At 42.5% G+C, this 20604-nt stretch overlaps 1 protein-coding gene and 1 long non-coding RNA gene across 2 annotated transcripts in view; one reads left to right on the forward strand and one right to left on the reverse strand.

The window, feature by feature from the left end:
* Positions 1-326: 326 nt before the first annotated feature.
* LOC116399943 (uncharacterized) lies at positions 327-2456 on the reverse strand. The gene is made up of 2 exons (XR_004213873.1): positions 951-2456; positions 327-399 (listed from the first exon to the last, which is right to left on the reverse strand). It is a non-coding gene; the product is annotated as an uncharacterized LOC116399943 (long non-coding RNA).
* Positions 2457-12890: 10434 nt separating this feature from the next.
* Positions 12891-20604, forward strand: part of prg4a (proteoglycan 4a) — an 18826-nt gene continuing 11112 nt past the window's right edge. The window contains exons 1-12 of the mRNA XM_031877456.1: positions 12891-12968; positions 13727-13843; positions 14642-14755; positions 14891-14950; positions 15350-15409; positions 16646-16807; positions 17060-17161; positions 17564-17650; positions 17801-17940; positions 18858-19017; positions 19866-19964; positions 20272-20397. Of these exons, the coding sequence (XP_031733316.1) occupies positions 12896-12968; positions 13727-13843; positions 14642-14755; positions 14891-14950; positions 15350-15409; positions 16646-16807; positions 17060-17161; positions 17564-17650; positions 17801-17940; positions 18858-19017; positions 19866-19964; positions 20272-20397 (1300 nt within the window). The 5' untranslated portion in view covers positions 12891-12895. The remainder of the gene's footprint in view (positions 12969-13726; positions 13844-14641; positions 14756-14890; positions 14951-15349; positions 15410-16645; positions 16808-17059; positions 17162-17563; positions 17651-17800; positions 17941-18857; positions 19018-19865; positions 19965-20271; positions 20398-20604) is intronic.

A 20604-nucleotide genomic window follows, 5' to 3' on the forward strand; every position in this document is an offset into this window, starting at 1 on the left:
TGTATATGTATACATACGTATTGGTCATTAGTCTTTATTAATCATTTGATCAATTGATTGATAAACACAGGGTTGAAGTATTACACTTAATAGAAACCAATCTAGAGGCATCCTGTTGACCTCTGGCCCCTTACCAGTGAACGAGTGCAGCTCTGCCTCCATCCACAGCCTCCTGAATGAACAGGAAGCAATCGTCCATGTGACTCAGGAGGTCAGAGGTCACCTCATCCAGAACATTGACCCACTTCCTGCGGAAGCCCCCATCAGCAGGAATCAGAGGGGCGGGGTCCACAGAGTCCACGGACAGGATGTGAGTGACAGCTGCGTCGGACAATGCCTGGCTGTCATTCAGGTCGGCCGCAGTGCCGATGTACAAACCGGGGTCCACCAGGAGCATGACTGCAGAGACAGACACAGAGCTGACCCTAATGCTGCTTTAAAAAAAAAAAAAAGCTTCTTCATTTTTTGGTTCTTTCTATGATTTTTGACTTACATGTGTTAGATATTTTGGTTATAAAATGTAAAAAATAAACAGACTGATAAAAAGTATCAATACATGGCAATTAGAAAATAGTAATACAATTTTTGTATTTGCTGTGTTACTTTTACTTTGGAGTAATATATTCCTTTATTTCTTATTTATGCATATTTTTAATTTACAAATTTGATGCCTTTACATAATTGTTGCTAATGTGGGACGGGTCACTGTATTAGTCTATGGCTCCTTGTCCTCTCCTAGCACTGCTGTTGACTGCTGTTTGTATACATGCTATTTGAAGTGGTGTGTTTTTTTTAGCTACACGCCTGATGAAGGAGACTGGTCCTGTATCCTCTATAAAGCCGAAAGAACTGAAAGTGACAAAAAGGGATCTGCCTTGACTTGGACCTCAACATTTTGCTCATGCCATCTCTATAACGATGACAGCCTGAGGATGCGGTAGTTAGCTCACCTCGTTAGCCTGCCACTTGTTTGAGCTCTCCAGGGTAACTCTGCTGCTTTGGTTGCTCGCTGCGTTCAACACGTGACGCACTGACTGAGTAAAAAACAACTGACTACAACAACTCAGGAAACCGAGCTCGATACAAAAGAAAAAACGTGTGGACACTGAGGCAGAGGCAGTTCAGAACGTTAAGTCATGAAGCATCTTTCACTCATGCTTCGACTGAGGTGTTTAGTTCGACTCTGACACTGTCCGGGCGAAAACAAACAGGCGGGCTCTTTAGTTCCGGATGTAACCCATCAGGTTTTAACTTTATTTTGACATATTTTACCGAAAATGGAAGCTAAATAGTTATTATATAGGGTCAAAAATGTTAGCAGTCATGTTATTGATGTGCTGAATTGACAGGATAGGCTACTGGCAGGGGCGTGTCTAAAAGGGTGGCAGCCCCCTCCAAGGCCATATTACCAGGGGCGAATCCAGGTTTTGTGCGGTGCCACTTTTCATGTCACAGGCTTACCACATATGTCATTGTTTTCAAAGACAATTTTCAAAGCTTGGTTTATTTTTGATAGAAGTTTCTGATTTCTCATGAGCCGTTTGGTTGCTCAAACCCATATTGTTTATATGCTAGATAACTGTTACTGTACATCATAGGCCTACTAGTTACATTTCCCATTTTAACCAGAATGTGGTGTCACTGGATGTTTTGTGATCTGTTTTCTGAAAATTAACAAAAGTCAATAAACAGAGTTTTGGAAAAAAAAGTGGAAAATCTAGGTAGATAATAAGTGAGGCTAAGACTCATAGATACGTTGCAATCCAAAGAATCCAGGAATAATAGAATTTCACCTCACCTTTTCACAGTAGTCCTCAATAAATCAGTGCTTTCTGACTGGTCAATGTATTACTGTTGAACATGATACATAGGAATACTCCCTAGTGGAAGTCCAGGTAGGATTCATGACTGCCATTTTAGAAATATTTAAATCAAACAATTAACATGTTTGTGAAAAAATATATCAATACGTTGATCCAACAAAAGGCTCCCAATTTGAATTAGGTACATGTGACGTGGATATGAAGCTTAAACTAAGGACAATTGAGGTGACGGGAAGACTAAGAGGGTGAGGTAATGCAAGCAAACACTGATCAGCAACCCGCAGTCCCATCGGGGAGTTAAAAGGAGGAGAAAAAAAGGGGGTGGGGGGGTTTAAAGGAAAGGTTGGGAGTCCAAAATGGGCCTCGTCTGCCTGTAGGGTGGGAGGACCTCATCCGGAGGGTATGTCTCCACCATGGCAAGAGTTAAAATAGATTAATTAAATTAAAAGACAAGAGAAATATAATTATAAATAACAGATAGTCAATAATTTAGGATAAAAGCATGCATAATATATTAAAACCACACGTGAAGGATAAATATATAAATATATAAAAATAAATGAGTAAATAAAGTAAATAAATAAATAAGAAATAAATAAGAAATAAAACATGTATATAAGGGAAATGCCATGGTGGAGGTATACTGGGGGGTGGGGGAAAGGGAAGAGGGAGGGGATTAAGATATGGCAGGCGAGGCTCCTGGATAAAAAGGGAGGGGAAAAAGTGGGGGTGGGACCATGGAGAACAGGAAGTGGTTTGTTTCTTAAAAGAGGTTAAAAAACCTGGTTAAAAAGTTGGACACAGTTAGTACTTCTCATTAAGACCATCAGGTTCTATTGTTTTTAGTCTGTGTATCCATTTCCTCTCCGCTGCCCGCCGCTGTGCCACACTCCAATGTCTGTTGCTCTCAAGGCCCAAACTTTGTACCCTGTGTGAGCCATGGAGTTTAAAATGTGTGTACAGGACGCTCGTACCATTGCCACTGTTGATCATGTAAATATGCCGTTTAATTCTAAGGTGCAGCTCGTTACCTGTCTCCCCCACATACAGTTTGTGGCAGGCCCCGCACCTGACAGCGTAGACTGCATTTGTAGCCGTAGGCTGCAGGGCCTGCCCCAGATTAAAACCAGTCCTCGCATGAGGGTTAAAAACGTGGGGGAGGCGAATAAAAGCGATTCCCCGCTCCCGCTGGGCCGCATCTAACTCCAGCTCCCCGTGTCCTGTCGGCGGTCCGACCGACTCCAGCTCCCCGTGTCCTGTTGGCGGTCCGACCGACTCCAGCTCCCCGTGTCCGGTCGGCGATCCAGCTGACTCCAGCTGTCGCCTTCGTGCTGCAGACACTTGTAATAACAATTACGCTAACACGTGCAATACCTCTGAAATGTGATGGCAGTCCCCTGGTGTTGGTACTCGTGCAGCAGACAGTCAGTCAGGTAGTGAGCAGGTAGTGAGCAGACACAGGTAGTGATCCCGTTCCAGCCATCTGGATCACTGTACTCTCAGAAGGGAGCTGCCTTGGTTTCCTGTCTGATGAACTGAGTGATGGTTCTTTGGTCGTACTTTCCTGCCTCAGCATCCATGATGTTTTGGCAACTGAGGAGTTAGGCCAGGTGAGCAGGTTCAAACTTCAGGTGCATCATCTCCATGATCTGCTTTGCCATGTCGGTGGGTGAGTTACCTGTCCGCCTGAGCTCGTCCATATCCGATTTACATATGGCCTTATTGTAGGTCATTATTGCTAGGGTTGGGTACCGAAAACCGGTGGCAATACGACCTATACGACCGGTATCTACCGGACCGAAACGTAACGCAGATTTCGGTGCTTCCTTTCGGTGCCTGAGCCGATTGAAATACTTTTTTTACACTACTCTGATGACTCCGTCCTGGCAGCAGGTAACGATAGCCTCGGTCCTCCGCTCCTCACTCATAGTATGGACGAGCCGTGCGCGCTTAGAAACAAACCCCTCCATCATTCTGGCGAAGCTTCGGCCATGATTTATTACAAAAAACGAGACCGAGGGTACATCCCAAGTCTCTTAATTCTCATTTCCTCGCTCCTCGATCCTCTGCTTGAACCGGAAGTTGTTCTGCGCCGCCATATTGACGGCCGTCCCAAAGCTCTTATTTAGCTCTGAGGAGCGAGGATCGAGGAGAGAGGAGGGATCTCTGAGGAGCCATGAGCAAGGACACAGTAGAACAGACTTACAGGAAGTCTTTTAACGGCCGACACACCCCCTCATTGTTCATCTGTCATGTGATTGGACGCTGCAGCCGATCGGACTGATGAGATTTTGTTCAACATGTAAACAGTGAAGACTGATCACAGATTAAACTCAAGCTTTATATTTGATTCGTTTTCTGATTCAACATCTGGTTTAAATAAATGTTCATTGTAGACTGAACAACAAAAGGACCACAAACAACTTTCTTCATTTATTAGAAAGATTTGTGTTTTCATGATCTGAACTTTTATTATGGAAACAATTAAAGTCAGAGGGAACTGGAGAGACGAAACACTTTTTACATCATTTATCATCATTTCATTCAGTCACGTGAGGCTGTTCATTCCTGATTGTCGGGTTTGATGAGTTGTATCATTTAAGAGAAACAATAATCATATTCTGGGTTATTTAATATCGACGTCACAATCTGAATTTCAAAACGTACAGACGCAAATAATTCATAAATAAGACGATCGCATTCTGCCGGTAGAAATCGATCCTGCGTTTATAAACAGAACACAGGACAGTTTGTGAACAGACTACAGAGAGAAACACCTCTACAGTGGTGATTACTGTGTGTCTTTATTAGTTATTAGTATTATTAGATACTATTATTAAGTACAGTGATCATGTGAACAGACACAAACTTCTCAAAAGTCTCTCCAGCTGTTAAAGCCGACTGACAGCTGATCCAGCTGTGATCAGCTGATCCTCCGTCATCAGAAACAGACGTCGCTTCACGTGACGCAACTGAGGAAAGGACGTCTCATGTCTCTTAAAACATATTAGGCTCGTTCGAGTTGAACTGCGCCTCAAAACGTCTCTCTCTGACTCGTACCTCTGACAGGACAATAAAACATGGTCCACGGTTTCTTCTTCTCCACAAAATGTACACTTTCCATTATTATGCTTTCTAATAACATCGAGGGAACTGTTCAGACCAGTATGGCCATTCCTCAGTCTTGTCATAATCGTCTCCTCTTTTCTAGTTCGTCCACTAGATCCTGCACTCCCAACCAATGGTTTATTTTTAAACAGATATCTTCCTTTACTCCCTTTATTACATTCGTTCTGACATATCTTTTTAATTTGTCCCTTAATCATCACTTTAGCTTCTGACTTACTTATATTTACATTAACATTATTTTTCCCACTCTTCAAAGCCCTTTTTGCTGCTTTATCTGCCTTCTCATTGCCATCGACTCCAACATGAACCCACACTAAATGAACCGCTATCCGCATTTGATGGATTCTTAAAAATGATTGTAGTATTTCAAACAGTAAATCCTCTCTGCTTCTGGAGTGGCACAATGTCAAACTCGTTAGCACTGCACATGAGTCTGATGCAATCACCACTCTCTCTGGCCTGACGTCCTCTACCCACTGTAAGGCAAAAACTACGGTATATGGCCATCATCTCACATGCAAACAGATAAATCATCACTCAGGTTCTTCCCACACTCATAATGGAATTCTGGGATCACTGCTGCTGCTGCTGTTCTACCAATTTTAGGGTGTTTAGATCCATAAATCTATATTTAATTGTGGTAACTGATGTATGACTTGAAGATCTTACAGTTTCCCCCACGGTCATCTCTCATCAGTTCAAGGAGGCCAAGATCAATTTCAGGCTGTGGCAATAACCAAAGAGGAACAGCTGGACCACAGCTGGAGAATAACTCCTATAACCTAATTCACTAGCCTTCTTCTGAACAACCCAACCAAAGCTCTTTGTTAGTGTTTTTCCATGTTCCCAGCATGGCTCAATAGCACTTATTGTTGGATGGTTGTTATGTACTTGTAAACTGACCCAATATGTCATCATTATCTGTATTCTTCTCAATTCCAACAGCATTTCCCCCATTTCTACCTGCAATGCCGGCACAGATGTTGTTTTAAAAGCCCCACTACATATTCTTGACGCTTGTATTACATCCAGTTTTCCTAACAAGGTTTTAGACGCCAACCTATATTCCACACAGCCATAGTCTAGAACTGATCTTGGGCGACTGTGGCTAAGTGGAGTGCAGGGCCGTCCTTCAATCAGAGGAGCTGCGGTTCGATCCCCGACTCAGCTAGGAGCATGTCGATGTGTCCTTGAGCAAGACACTTAACCCCAAAATTGCTGGTCTTTAAGTTTGGATGTCTTTTCATATATTTAACTATGTTATTATTATAATTGAGGATATAAGATTGGGCATATTTTAGTTTTTGGATGTCATATTTATTTAAACATTTATATAAATAAATATATGTAAAGATAGCGTCATTTCTAAATCATACAACCGTAAATTTAAGAAATTTAAAAACTGAACCACTGTCCAAACATCACAGCTACATAAACAGGCTACACACGGAGGAAAAGCAACGCTGCAAGTTTCCATCAGTGACAATTGTGCTTTTCTTTTAATACGTTTTGTGATGCTTCACAATCATTAATCGATGGACACATTCCAGTGCTCTGACTGAAAAAATGTTGACATCAAGTAGGATGTAGGCTTTCTCAATAAATATCTTTATTTACAGATGCTAAATAAATAACCTTATATATTATTATTGTTATTGCACAAAATGAGACTAATAGCCAACAATCTAGCGTTAAGTATTACAATTAGACAGAAAATTAGGATTTAAATTTTGTTATACTATATTTATCCTGTTAATTAAGGATAAATTTGTCTCTGCATTTGACCCATCCCTATATATGGGGAGCAGTGGGCTGTCTTTGACATGCGACACGTCAAAGGCCATGGTTCGAACGAACAACCTTGTGGTCACCAGACAACCCTCTTAACCCAGTGAGCAACGATCGCCCACCTTTTCCACTAAAGAAAATCTAAGAGCTGATTGGCAGCAAGAAGTTTCCCATCATGCCCTGGGGTCACGCAGTCAGTGGAGAGCAACTGCAGCGCCTGGCTCTAAAATCGTTGCCCACGTTTTCATGACGTCAGAGCAAGTCGGACGCAAATCTACCCAGCATGCATTGTGCGCCGATCGCCGGTGATCGATTCTGCGCACGCCTGGTTTAAGTCGAACGAGCCTATTTACTCGTTCCTCTCTCCTCGCATGGTTTCCTCCATGCATCCCTGGTGGGAGGGACTAAGACGCAAGGAAAGGACCCAAGTGAGGGAAACGGGGATGCAATTAAGAGACTTGGGATGTACCCCGAGATCTGTCAAACGGCTGGCAGGCTACTGACTTCCTCCATCGACTTCCGGGTACTTAGCGCTGGCGCTCATAAGCACAACATCCACAGGCACGCGAAACCTTCTTCTTCTTCTTTGAGGTGTAGTGGCGGTTGGCAAACAACGAATTGGCGCATTACCGCCACCAACTGGTAAAATAAAATAAAATAAGTCAGGAGAGGTGTCGTATTTTGCCAGAGAAGGCAAATATGCTCATATTTCTGCAATTGCTGAAGTTTGAAGCTGTAGTGTGTGTACAGAGTGTGTGTGTTTTGTATTTATTTATATTTATTTAAGTATATTGTAAACTGTTAACAGTTAATATATTGTTCATAGTTTGGAGTTAAAAAGTTTGAAGCTGTAGTTTGGAGCCAAGTGTTTTGTATTTATTTATATTTATAGTATACTTTAAACAGTTAATATATTGTTCAATTTGAAGAAAAAAGTATCGGTTCAGGCACCGTTTAGCACCGGTTTCGGAAAAAACCCAAACGATACCCATCCCTAATTATTGCTGGCAACAGGTTTGTCAACCTCTTTGGGAGTTTGACCAGCCACAGTGGGTTGTCGGCGTACCACCTCTTCCTGCACACTTTACAGCACAGCCTGGATGACAACAGCTAGTACTGTCAGATGATGCTGTCAATTCATTCTCGCTGGGGAGGGAAACGCCACCATGACGAATGCCACCATGACACCATCTTCATGGGGTTGCGCACAGGAATGGAGCCTGGCCAGAGACCCATCGACACCAGCTCTGTCTTCATCCAGATCCTCTGCTGCTGTGAGTGGTATTTGGTTCTAGATGTGTATCTGGATCTGAGTTCCAAATACATTTTCATTTTATTTAAGTAAATAGTAAAAATCTGTTTAGAAAACAAGTGTTCCTAAGTAGCATACTAGTGGCCATTTGTCAGAAAAACCTAACAGTAATGTAGCACCCCGTTGCCACAGAAACCTGGTTCAAAACACCGTAAAGGCACGTACACACAGGAAGCAGTTGTTACGGGGCATGGTGAGGACTCAAATGCAGACAGTTGTAGACAGGTGTAGTGAAAAAAGGTTTTAATGATAACCAAAAACAAACAGGGGAATCCAGGGACAAGACAAAAGACGAGGGGGAAAATCTGGCAGGAAAAGGCAGAACAGGCAGACTGGAAAACCGGGAACACGACGAGCAAAACGGGCGGGTAGGTCGGAAAACAAACAATGATCTGGCAGTGGGTGTGTGTGTGCGGCAGGGGTTTAAATAGTGAAGGAGGCAGAGTGAGCAGGTGAGAGTAATGAGCTGAGTGTGACTGGCAGGTGCACTGAATGAACTGATTAGGTGAGTGAGGAGCTACAGAAAGAAACAAAGACAGAACACACAGGGCAAAGCCTGATCGTGACAGTACCCCCCCCTCCAAGGGACGGATTCCAGATGTCCAAAAAAACAAAAACATGAACATCTTCCAAGGGAGGGCGGTGGGGGCCCAGAGGAGGGTTATAACTCCTCCGAGGCTGAGAGTCAGAGTCCACAACCGGGTGGGTGGAGGGGGTCCGGAGGAGGGACGGCCGGCCTGGCAGACTGGGGAGGCTGAGGGTCCGGGGGACGGAACTCTAGAGGCTGGGGGTCCGGGGGATGGAACTCTAGAGACTGGGGACCAGGAGGGGAACTGCACTCGAGAGACTGGGGACCAGGAGGGGAACTGCACTCGAGAGACTGGGGACCGGACGGGGAACTGCACTCGAGAGACTGGGGACCGGCCGGGGAACAGGGCTCTAGAGACTGGGGACCGGCCGGGGAACAGGGCTCTAGAGACTGGGGACCGGACGGGGAACAGGGCTCTAGAGACTGGGGATCGGACGGGGAACAGGGCTCTAGAGACTGGAGGGCGCTGCAGTCCGGAGACGGCGGCGGCCGGGACGGGAGGTCGCTGAGGCGACAGGAAGACTAAGAGGGTGAGGTAATGCAAGCAAACACTGATCAGCAACCCGCAGTCCCATTGAGGAGTTATTACCAGTGTCAGCTGAAGAGAGTAGGAGCACTAAAACCACACAAAGTAAATGCAGATCTACAAAACGTCCTGCCAGCTACAGAGAGTAACAGACGCATTTCTCAAATACACTTTATTTAGCCTAATGATGATGATAATGACTTTATTTATATAGCAACCCATTACAGAGTGCTTTACAAACAATCAAATATGTGAGCAATGATTGATAAGGGTGTGCCATACCATGCAGGGTCTTAAAAGTCAAGATTATGATTATAAAATCACTTCTAAAACGGACATCAGCCAGTGAAGGGAAGCTAAAATATTGGAGAGCTGATCAAGCTTTCAAGATTTGGTTAAAAGTCTGGCAGCTGCATTTTAGACAGCCCGAAGCCGTGTAATCATGTTTAAGCACGTTAACATGGCGTAACAATAATCCAGAAATGAAGTAATAAGAGCATGAATAACTTTTAGAAAATGATTAAACGTCAGAAATGATCTTAATTCTAGCAATATTTCTCTACTAGAAAAAACAAGAATAAGCTAGTTTTTTAACATGGGACTCGTGATTGAGGTTGTGATCTAAAATCAACTTAGAGCAGGCAGAGCTTGTCCATGTGCTCATCGCTTTCCGTTTACGTGGAGTTAAGATGAAGAAAATTGGTTTGCAGGACAAGTACAGCTGCGTATCATCTGCATAGCAATGAAATTGATTATGTGATGCAAAGGGAGGATTAAGAGGAAATACAATTGATCCTAGAATGGAGCCCTGAGGCACCTCATACATAGATGATCCTTCAGAAGATGTAAAGCATCAAAAGACACAAAACATTTTCTTTTCGGAAAATATGAGAAGAACCACTGGAGGGCCGGTCCCTGAGATACCAACCCATGTTCTCAACCTTTCAAAGAATGTCAAAGAATTAAAGGACTAAATTTACAATCACATGGTCAGGTGGAATGAATCTCTATTCTTCTTTCAGTTACTTTTTTGTTTGCCAGACACGCTTCAAATACACATTTCATAATGTCTGTCTGGCCTCCTGTTTCTCAAGATCAACTGTATGTGTGTGTGTGGCGTTCTGAACTTCCCGCCAGCTTGCGTCCCACAGTCTGTACATGGTCACAATGTGGGGTGCTAATAAAGTTTTATGAGCTGCTTTAATCTGACCGTCTGGCCAATCACAATGCCTCACTGTGACCACACCCCTCTCTGAGGGCTCATTGGAGAAGTTAGACCAACAGGTGAATGGGAACAGAGTGGGTGTGTTGATGTCTTTGGTCTGCAGTGACTCATTCCCATTGGATCATCTCTCTAGCAGATGGCCTGTAAGTGTCAACAAGCCGATTTGCAACAGATGTCAAAAAAGCTTTTTCTACTTTTCAAATCCTTTATATCAAACTTCAGTATGTGTAGAATATTGAGGTGATCATCCAATAGCATTCCTCTTATCTGGGGCCTTTTACCAGTCTGTGATTATACCTTTCAATTTATGATGATAGAAGTTTCGTAGAAGAATCAAACAATCTCAGTTAAGATGGGGGTCTGCATCATAAATTAAAATGAATAAGCTTTCATGCAAACTGCTATATTGAAGTGGAAACAAGAGAACACATTATTCAATATATTTAACATCTGTTTTGTTGTTCATTTTAAAAAATGCTGGGATGTTCTTGTTCATTTCTTTTTTCATGATTTTAGGGAAAGGAGAGAGTTGCACGATATTAAGTTGATGAAATCAATAACTGGTAAACTGCGAGGAGATGTACAAGAAAACATGTTGTCAAAGTTGAGCATGAAATAATAATACTGTAACTCAAAGTCCACTTAGCAGCGTTTCGTAGAGCTTTCACCCCCGTGCATCATCTTCATCAGGGGGTGGACTTTTGCTCTGTTGTCATGGAGTTGTCATCACTTGACCAACACTTTGGTCACTGAAATTTTACAGTACACTATCAAATATTGATTGAGAATATGATCACCTTACCTTGTCGTTTAAAATAACCTAAATTATTCTTTTGATTGTGAAGATGTAATTGTACATAGCTCTCATTAAGGAGTTATATGATAGTCTAGGGTTTAAATCATTGGCTTTGATGATCCGGAGGCCAGGGTTCAAAACTGACATTTACAGTTGTAACTTTTGCTCTAGAAAAGGTTTATTTTTTTAAACAAAAAAAACAATTTGGCATTTCAACTTTGTTACCAAACTATATCTATCAAAATGTATAATATGAAGGGATTGTCAAGTTGTTGTTGCTTTATTAACATTCTGGTTTATGTACAAACATTTAGGCAAAGCAATGTTTCTAGTTCGACAGTACTGGAGCTGCGATGGAATATCGAACGCAGTGAATTGTGATTACCACCTCACTTCCTGTAAGACTCCTTACAGGTGGTAAGCCGTGACAACTTCATGTGACCAAACGATGATTTGTGAGATTCATACGTCTGAAAAATATGTCACGTCAAGCAAAGTGGAATCTTATACTTAAATAGAAGTGTTATTGATGTGACAGAGCTGTTAAATATGTCTTAGAGGGATGGTTCAGATTGTGTGAAGTGGGGTTGTATCGTGGCCGTATAAAGAGATGTGTGTCGGTGCTTTACAGGGTTAGTTCACAAAACACAAACTAACTGATTGAGGCGGCCGGTGGACCAGCAACCGAGTTAAAATGACATGTTTTTGACAATGGAGTCAGGTAAAGTGGTGAAAATCCTATTCTAATCCTATGTAAATATAGCGTACGTTTAAACTGATATTAGTATTTTCAGGTGTCTAAAGTACGTCCACAGCAGTACATTACTTTGCTCCTGTGCTGGTTCTCCTGTCTGTTTCTAACTCCATCTACTAAACACTGACTATGGAGAAGAACCTCATACAACCACACTTAAAAAGAGCCAAACTATCCCTTTAATGTAAAAATGGAAGGGACAATCAATCCAGAAGTAAGCAGTCTATCCACATGAAACTACAGTAAATGCGTCACTAGATTGACCCCTCTCATTTATTTCCTATCTTTGGCTCTTTCCCCTCATCCTCTGCTTGTGAAAGTCACCCACATGTAGACACTTTTTACGACCCACGGACTAAGCTGAACTGTTGAAACTCCGCCGAATAATTGTCAAAAACCATATGACATCAGTTGTGTCTGGCCCAAGCACCTCATTCCTCATTCCAGTTGGCTGGCAGAGAGAACAGGTGGGAGTAATATCACAGACCTCACAAAAAACACTTAAATACTGTAATGTTTTTGATAGATTTAATGGCAACTTAAAAGAATAGTAGACCAAGATATGATTTGATATTTAAAAACGTAGAATATAAAAAACACAAAAAGGAAGTAAAAGACAGGCTTTCTGTTGTGCATCCAAAAACACACAGTAAAAAGGCTCATTTGTAATTAGTGACTTTCCGCTTCTGGTCTTGAAACGGCTTTACTGTGTGTAGGAGTTCATTTATTGCCAGTGTAGGAAGTTTAAATACCTCTTGGCAGTTTTTAATGAGTCTGCGGGTGTGTGTTTGTGTGTGATGCTGATCAAACGTGTCCTGTCTCAGTGCCTTCGTCTCATATATATAAGACCAACAGACTTGACAGATTGAAGGAAGACAAGGAGAGGTGACTGAGGAGGTAACTGCTGACTCTCTCTTTCTGTTGATTTCATTCAGGCAGAATTTTGCGTGAAGATGATGAGGATGATGTCACTACTGCTTCTGTTGCTTGGCCTTGCTGTGACCTACACTGCTGCTGCTGGACCAGGTAGGACACGTTGATTAAACCTTCTAAATCTACACTATATGGCACGTTGTGTACACTGCCCTTTTGATGCATCATGGTACCTCAGAATGTCTGTTGTATAAAATGTCTGCTAATGAAGTTGTGATATCATGAAATGTGCATGATGTCATGTGTTACATTACACTTAAAGGGTAAATGGACTGTACATGTCTCTTTTCTAGTCTACCGACCACTCAAAGCTTTTTAACACTACATGTCATCATTCACCCATTCACACTCATTCACACACTGACGACAGGGGCTCCCATGCAAGGTGCCACCTGCCCATCAGGACTAACATTTACACACTGTAGACACAGCTACGGGAGCACTTTGGGGTTAAGTGTCTTGCTCATGGACACATGGACATGGACTAGCGGAGCCGGGGATCGAACCGCATATCCTCTGATTGAAGGACGACCCTGCCCTACCACTGAGCCACAGCCACCCTTAAAATAACTTGCAATCAAATTCTGATTCGAAATGATTGAAATATCTTATAATGCACTATAAATAACTTTATAATGTCAAATAAAGTCCCCAATATGCCTTATAATATCTGGTGCACGCCTACTATGGCTGTCTAATAATGCAGCTAGGCCATGGTAACACCTAATGTTTAATATTCTATCCATAAGATGTCTCACAGTCCGCTTGATGATACCTGAAGTTATGATGTCATTCAATACACTGGAATGAAAAGTAAGTGTTACTGAGCCCCCCATGCCGTCTCCCCTCAGGCAGCTGCATGGGTCGCTGTGGGGAGGTTTTCAGCAGAGGCCAGCGGTGTACCTGTGACTTCAGCTGCCTGCAACATAACGAGTGCTGCCTCGACTTCCAGGCTACTTGCACCGCTGGTACGACACTCAACAGATCAATATATATATAACCGGTTCATCTATGTGAAACAGATGTGTCTGACATTTAAGTCACAGTTGTTAAATGTTGTAGCATTAGCTTTATGTTTTCAACTTCAAGCTGCATGAATGTTTTTTTATTTATATCAACATCAAAGAATCAAATGGTGCAAATGTGAAATGAGTTACAGTGTAATACTGACTAACCCACTGAGCATCAAACTCTGCAGCTCTGTGGGACTTTTTAGCTTCTTTTTAACTTGTTTTGCTCATTTAAATTTGAACCTTTTTCACTTTTTGTGGCTAATTTCTTTGTTTCCAAAGAACTTATGAGCCTCTTCAGCTTGTTGTTTTAGTTTCTATGAAACTTTTTAGCCTCTGTTTTGAGCTTTGCTCATCATTTTGTTTTCTAATAACCTTGCACCCCTTTAGCTTATTGTTTTGCTTTTACATTTCATGTTTCCGTCTCACTGCTCTCTGATAGCCCCGTTTCCAGCAGAGTCAGGCATCCTTTGAGCCAACAAGCTGTACACTATACCTGCTCAGCACCAAATGCCAGACAGACAAAGTTAGTTTGTGGATCCAGATTGTGGATCATCTAATTGCAGAAGCCTTCTCCAAACCAATGCTAACGTTGCTGTGTGTCTGCTGGATGTGTAGATGGGCAACTGTTTGCTCTATTGTTAGCCATATTAACTTTACGAGGCAATCATTTGTCAGGGCCACATGTCTGACAGCTTGTTTCCAGTTCTTCTGCTCCTTGTGGTCAATGTGTTCTTAATGTTCTGTTGTTCTCAGCTCAGTCCTGTCAGGGCCGCTGTGGTGAGGCGTTCAGGCGCGGTCGGCTGTGCGAGTGCGATCCACAGTGCATCCAGTACAACACCTGTTGTCCTAACTACCAGCAACAGTGCGGTAATGGCCAACAACCACAGCAAAACACAACTATAGTGGAGTGTAAAGACATGCAGAGCTTTAAGAGGCTTGGGTTTGAATGGACTAAATATCCTGCTTTGATTGCTTTCTTCCACCTTGTCTCTCTGACCACAGATGCCAGTAGGTCAGTTTCCCACACCAGGATTGTCCAGCCTGTGAGGCCTGCAGCTTCAGGTCAGCAGACACAAAATAACCACGAACCAGTAGGAGAGCGTCCCTTTCACTTACCAAATCTATTTCCATTCATTGAGTAAAGTAACCCAACAAATCCTTATGGCTGCCGTGAGATGAAGATGGAAAATGTATCTGAATGTGTAGTGAATGAGTTAAGCAATCCGTTTCTCAAATGGGTCATCAGTGGCACAAAGGGAAAAAAGGAGGGGACACATGAATGCAGAGAAGTGAAGAAAATATTTGTATATTTAAATGTGCTAAGAGGCAACACAAAAGGCTTGGACAGACAATATATTGTGTACGCTCCACAGGCAAGCTTGAAACATAATGCAGTGCTGAGCAGGTGTGTCCTCACAGTCACTGATCTGTCCTTCTGTCATTCTGTTCTTCTGTTTTCAGCAAATCTGGGATCAGAGAGCAGCTGGAGGTCCAACAGTGCAAGCGAGGAATGGTACACAGGTAGATGTTGTTTCTAATGCTGAACCTGAGACACAAAAAGAAATGTATGTGTCCAAACAGCAGTCATTAAATAATACACAAATCTTTTGCTACTACGCCTGCATGCAGACACTGTACCATGCTAATGATGACGACTGGATTACTGACTCAGGGCCCAGAGCCCCTGGGAGGCAAAAAACTCTCACAGCATATGGATTGTTGTTTTGATATTTTCAATAATTTCATGTTTGCTGGGGACATTGCTTCGCTAATGGGTAAAATTAGGTGCTGCAGCCTCCTAGACTGTATATAAGAATTGGACATTCACCCATTTGTTTCTTGAAGCCTCCTATTCGGCAAAACCTAGTTTTAAGTTTTTCAAATCTTAAAGGAATAGTGCGATATTTTGGGAAATATGCTTATTTGCTTTCTTGTTGAGAGTTAGATGAGAAGATCAATACCACCTTCATGTTTTTATACAGTAAATATATGACGCTGAGCCGGTTAGCCTACTTTAACATTGGCTAAATAGTAGAAACAGGGGAAACAGCTGTTCAGTCTGCCAACCAGCTCATCTAATAAACATGTTGCAAAAAACAAAGTGTTCAAACAGCTCATGGTGGTTTTATGTGTTACTGTTGGAGAGAGCCAGAGTCCATGGTTGCTGCAGACATATGAGTGGTATCGATCCCCTCATTGAACTCTTGGCACGTAATCGGATTTCCCAAAATATTCAACTATGCCTGTAATAATTTATAGAAATAATCATTTAAGGGTTTATATTGTGCTCACATGGTGGATATTCCTGAGAGAAGTTACACTATGTTGAAGTAAATGACCACAAACTAACTTACAGAGTTCCATCATTGGCTGTCTAACAGGTTCATCCGACCATTTTGATGACGCCATAGCTAATATTTAACATTTCAAACTTCCTGTTCTGTCCTATATTTGGCTAATTATTGCATCATTCATGTTATGTGCCAGTTTGCTTTGTTTTCTTCTTACTGACACATTTCCAGGTTTATATTTGCACTGCATCACTGAAGCACTAACACTATAACAGCATCTCTATATTTTTCTAGTGTTCAGGTAACTTTGAATACATCCAGTGTTTAACCACTAAAACCCCAGAACTAGAGTTCATGCTTGATGGATCGTACCAAACCTGTGAATGTTTCACTCATTCTCCTGTTGTACCGACCGATCCACTACAACGTGGTTTGAAAGTTAGAACCGTCCTCCTTTCCTCTGCAGGTGTGAGGAACATCCCAGTCGGTCTCCTGCCGATGTCCATGCCGGTCTCTCACAGCGGAGCTCCGGTTTCACCAGCACGTGGCTTCTCTCTGCCCAGCCACAGTGCTCTGTCTCTGGGCAGCAGTGCTCCCGTCAGTCCCTCTGATCCTGGAGCAGTTGATGGTAAAGTGAATGTCCACCTGGTGCTGTCGCCTGGGCCAAGTCAAGATTAATCATACAAACATTATTTTAAATTTAATTGTGATTATAATATTTGTTAAAAATGGATTAGGAGGAATTTTGAACAATACAATGTTTTGTTAAATTACAATTTGTTTGAAAAGTTAATTTGATTTTGTTTGTCTTTGTTTAGAAATAACATGTGTCTTTGATAACTTCAACAAAAGTATTGTTTGATTTCGGGTTATTTCCCAGGTCCCAGTGGCCCGGCAGTCACAGAGCCCAGACCCAGCACCCTGCAGGACGTGGCCCAGGCCTTGGGTCTGGTGGAAGGAGGCTCTGAGGGACCAGGGACAGGTAGGGCAATTGGTCCGTGTTGTGTGTGTGTGTGTGTGTGTGTGTGTGTGTGTTGCATCTGACCAACTTCAGTCTCTTTTGTCTTTACATATACAAATATCACAGATGTAATATTACATATCTAAGTTCCTATAATGACATCCAAACAAATGCTCTGAACAGATCGGACTGATCTACACCTGTTCAATGTTTCTGTATCAAAATGACTTTTAAAGTATTTAATATTCTAATACTTTAAAAAGTACACACAAAGAGTCACTGTGTTAAAAATGGACCCACTAGGTCGATATAGCACCGACGCAATAATGGCCTAACTTTAGTGTTTACAGTCATATTGACGTTAACACACATGATCAATTCTTTAGTGTGTAAGATACATATTTTGTGTGTGTGTGTGTGTAGGTCTCCTTGCTGATGCCAACCTGTGCAGTGATTCTCCCATCAATGGACTGACAGCTCTCAGCAATGGGACCATTCTGATATTTAAAGGTCAGTCTCAGTGTGTGTCACCTCCAGTGGCCCTTATGGATAGATGTATCACAGTACATTGTTTCTTCATATATTAAAGTGTGTGTAGTGACTGGAGGATAGAAGCATATTCATTTGAAGAGAGCTTCATCAATTGTGTGTGTGTTTCAGGTGATCTGTTCTGGACAGTGGACGCTGTGAGTCGCTCAGTGGGTCATCCACAGAGCATCACGGACACCCTGGGCGTCCCCTCCCCCATCGACACCGTCTTCACACGCTGCAACTGCCGCGCACACACCTACATCATCAAGGTACAGTGTTACTGCTGCTGGCAGCTCAACTACAGCCACTGGGTCGCTACTTCTACTGCAACTACTGACACTGATAATATCATTACTGCAGCAACGTCTGTGCTGCTACTACTGATAGTAGAGCGTGTGTGTTCTGAAGCCACATCAATCTTTTCTCTTGATTTGCCTTTGGCATTTTCTTTAGGTACATTGTTACTTGCAGCTAATTGGAGTGATGTCAGCTGCATTGTTTTATGGGTATTCTGGGTTGAGATGATGTAAATATGTTTAAGACATGTCGAATATCTTTCTAATACATTTCTCTTGTTGTTCTTTCACATAACTACAACTGTAGAACTGTAACAGGTCAAAGACAGGGTCTTGCATGAGGGGGTCCCCTTGATATTCTTTGTCCTTGGCTGAAAAACAATTGAGAGCCTCTGTGTAGTATTGGACATCATTGTGGACAGGTTGTTTTTGGAGAGGCATGAGACTACGGGTTTGTTCCATTTGCTTTGTCTAACAGACTTCAACACTCTTGTTTTTCAAGGTTCAAAGTTCATTTGTTGCCACTCTATAACACAGCGTAGCACAATGAAATACAAGTTGTGGTCCCCTTTATGCTACACAAGAATAAAACATAAGAAATTCTCAAATATCTGGTAAATGCTGCCTTTGATGCAGGAGGAAAACATTTACAGCAGCATCAAATTAAATTCTGATATATTTTCAAACATAACAAAATCATTATTTCCCAAATCTAAAAGGGAGAGAAAGCACAATTGGTAAAAATTCTATATTTGAGAATACTGAATGTGTATACCAAGAGGTGTTAAAGGCAATATGAGCTCCACTAATGGAAATCACACTACAAGATCCCTTCAGAGAGCTAGCAGTTATCCCTTTCTGTCACCATCTGTCCTTCTCGTCCCCCCCAGGGAGAACAGTACTGGCGTCTAGACGGGAACATGGTGATGGAGCCGGGCTACCCCAAACCTCTGGTCTCTGAGTTCCCAGGTCTGACAGGAAGCATCAGCGCTGCACTGGCAGTAGCAGCCAGCAGCAGCACAGCAGAGACTGTGTACTTCTTTAAGAGGGGTGAGGAATACAGACAGACTTAACTAACTAACTAAAACTGGTCAACACAGGACAGAGGCCCGAACTGGAGCCTTGTCTAAGCACACTTCACCAGGTATAAGTACAAGTTGCTGAATCCCAGGCTGGGCAGCATGAGAGGGATAAACGAATCACCAGTTCCACGCATTAACAGCCACCATTCAAGTGTCCTTGAGCAAGGCACTCAAACTCACAATTGTCAACTGGCCAAAAGAACAGTGTGGCTGTGTGAGAAAAATAATCTCAACTCAAGGTCCATTCACCTGCCTTTTGGGGCTTCCAACCAGAGCTCACGGTCTCCATCAGTAAATGAAACCGGTGTCAACAGGTGATTAATATTCAGGTTGGTCGACACCTGAACCAGTTACATTCTCTGATGATGAAAGACCACGAGATGCAGCTGGGAGGTCTGAAAAAAGCTAGTAAGTGGACTTTTGAGTTGAGATTACTTACTCACTCACACGTAATGTTCCCAGGATCCAAAAAAAACCTTCCTTCCTCAAAAACCGTGTGGCTGTTTTGTTGTATTGTTCAGCTCCCAGTATGTGTGGAACTGTGTGGATATAAAGCAGGGAGCTCTGTCATCTCTCTCTAGATATGTAAATTAACTAGTGCAGATCCCAGCCAGGTGCGTCTGCAAAGACCACTGCTGTGATACAAACCACAATTAGTTCCGTTAGCCGTTAGACGGACACTCGGATGAGCACTCGAGCATGCACGCACGCAGATGACTGAACACATAATCTCCTGCAAGGTAACAAAACACACATGTGGATAGATGGATATACAGAGTGAATCTCTGAAAATGTCTACCCATGTTTGTCCTCCAGGAGACATCATGCAGAGGTTCACCTTCCTACCAGGCAGCACTCCCTCCTGCAGCAAGACACAAAGGGGCTCCTCGAGGAGACGCGCCGCTCGCCAGGCTGGTCAGTAGCCTAACACAGCAATTCCCCCAAAATGTTGTACTGTCCCTTCAAAAACGTCCAGGGAAATGGATTCAAATGAAATCCCAGCAGAGGTTGCTGCATAGGGACATGGATTATTCTAAAAACCAAGAACACCCACTATAAAGAGGCAGCTTGGTCCTCACCTTTAACCAACCAACTTAGTTAGTTATACTCAATTTCATTTTTCCTAATGAGCAGTTGGTTTGCAACATTAAAATCATTACGTGCACGCGCACTTCGAGAATGTACTTTAATTGCTGCTGTTTTTATTTCTCACATCCATAAGTTCTTCTCAGTGGAGAGATCAACGTCAAAGTGTCTCTGATGGGATTCCCCACCCCGGTCACCTCGGCCCTGTCCATGCCCAGTCCTCAGAGGAGAGACCCGTACGAGCACTACGTCTTCTCTGGACGTAAGAACCGCCCCGTGTGCATTCTCTTCAGAAAGCAGTAGTATTGGAGGCCGTTAGTTCAACTCTATGAGAAAAGTGGTTCACCATGTTGGCTGAGCCAAATATACATACGTGTATATATATATACGTATATACATACATGTATATATATATATATATATATATACATACATGTGTATATATATATATATATATATATATATATAT

The sequence above is a fragment of the Anarrhichthys ocellatus genome, unplaced genomic scaffold, assembly GCF_004355925.1.
Source record: "Anarrhichthys ocellatus isolate YVR2014 unplaced genomic scaffold, GSC_Weel_1.0 scaffold137, whole genome shotgun sequence".
Lineage (NCBI taxonomy): Eukaryota > Metazoa > Chordata > Actinopteri > Perciformes > Anarhichadidae > Anarrhichthys > Anarrhichthys ocellatus.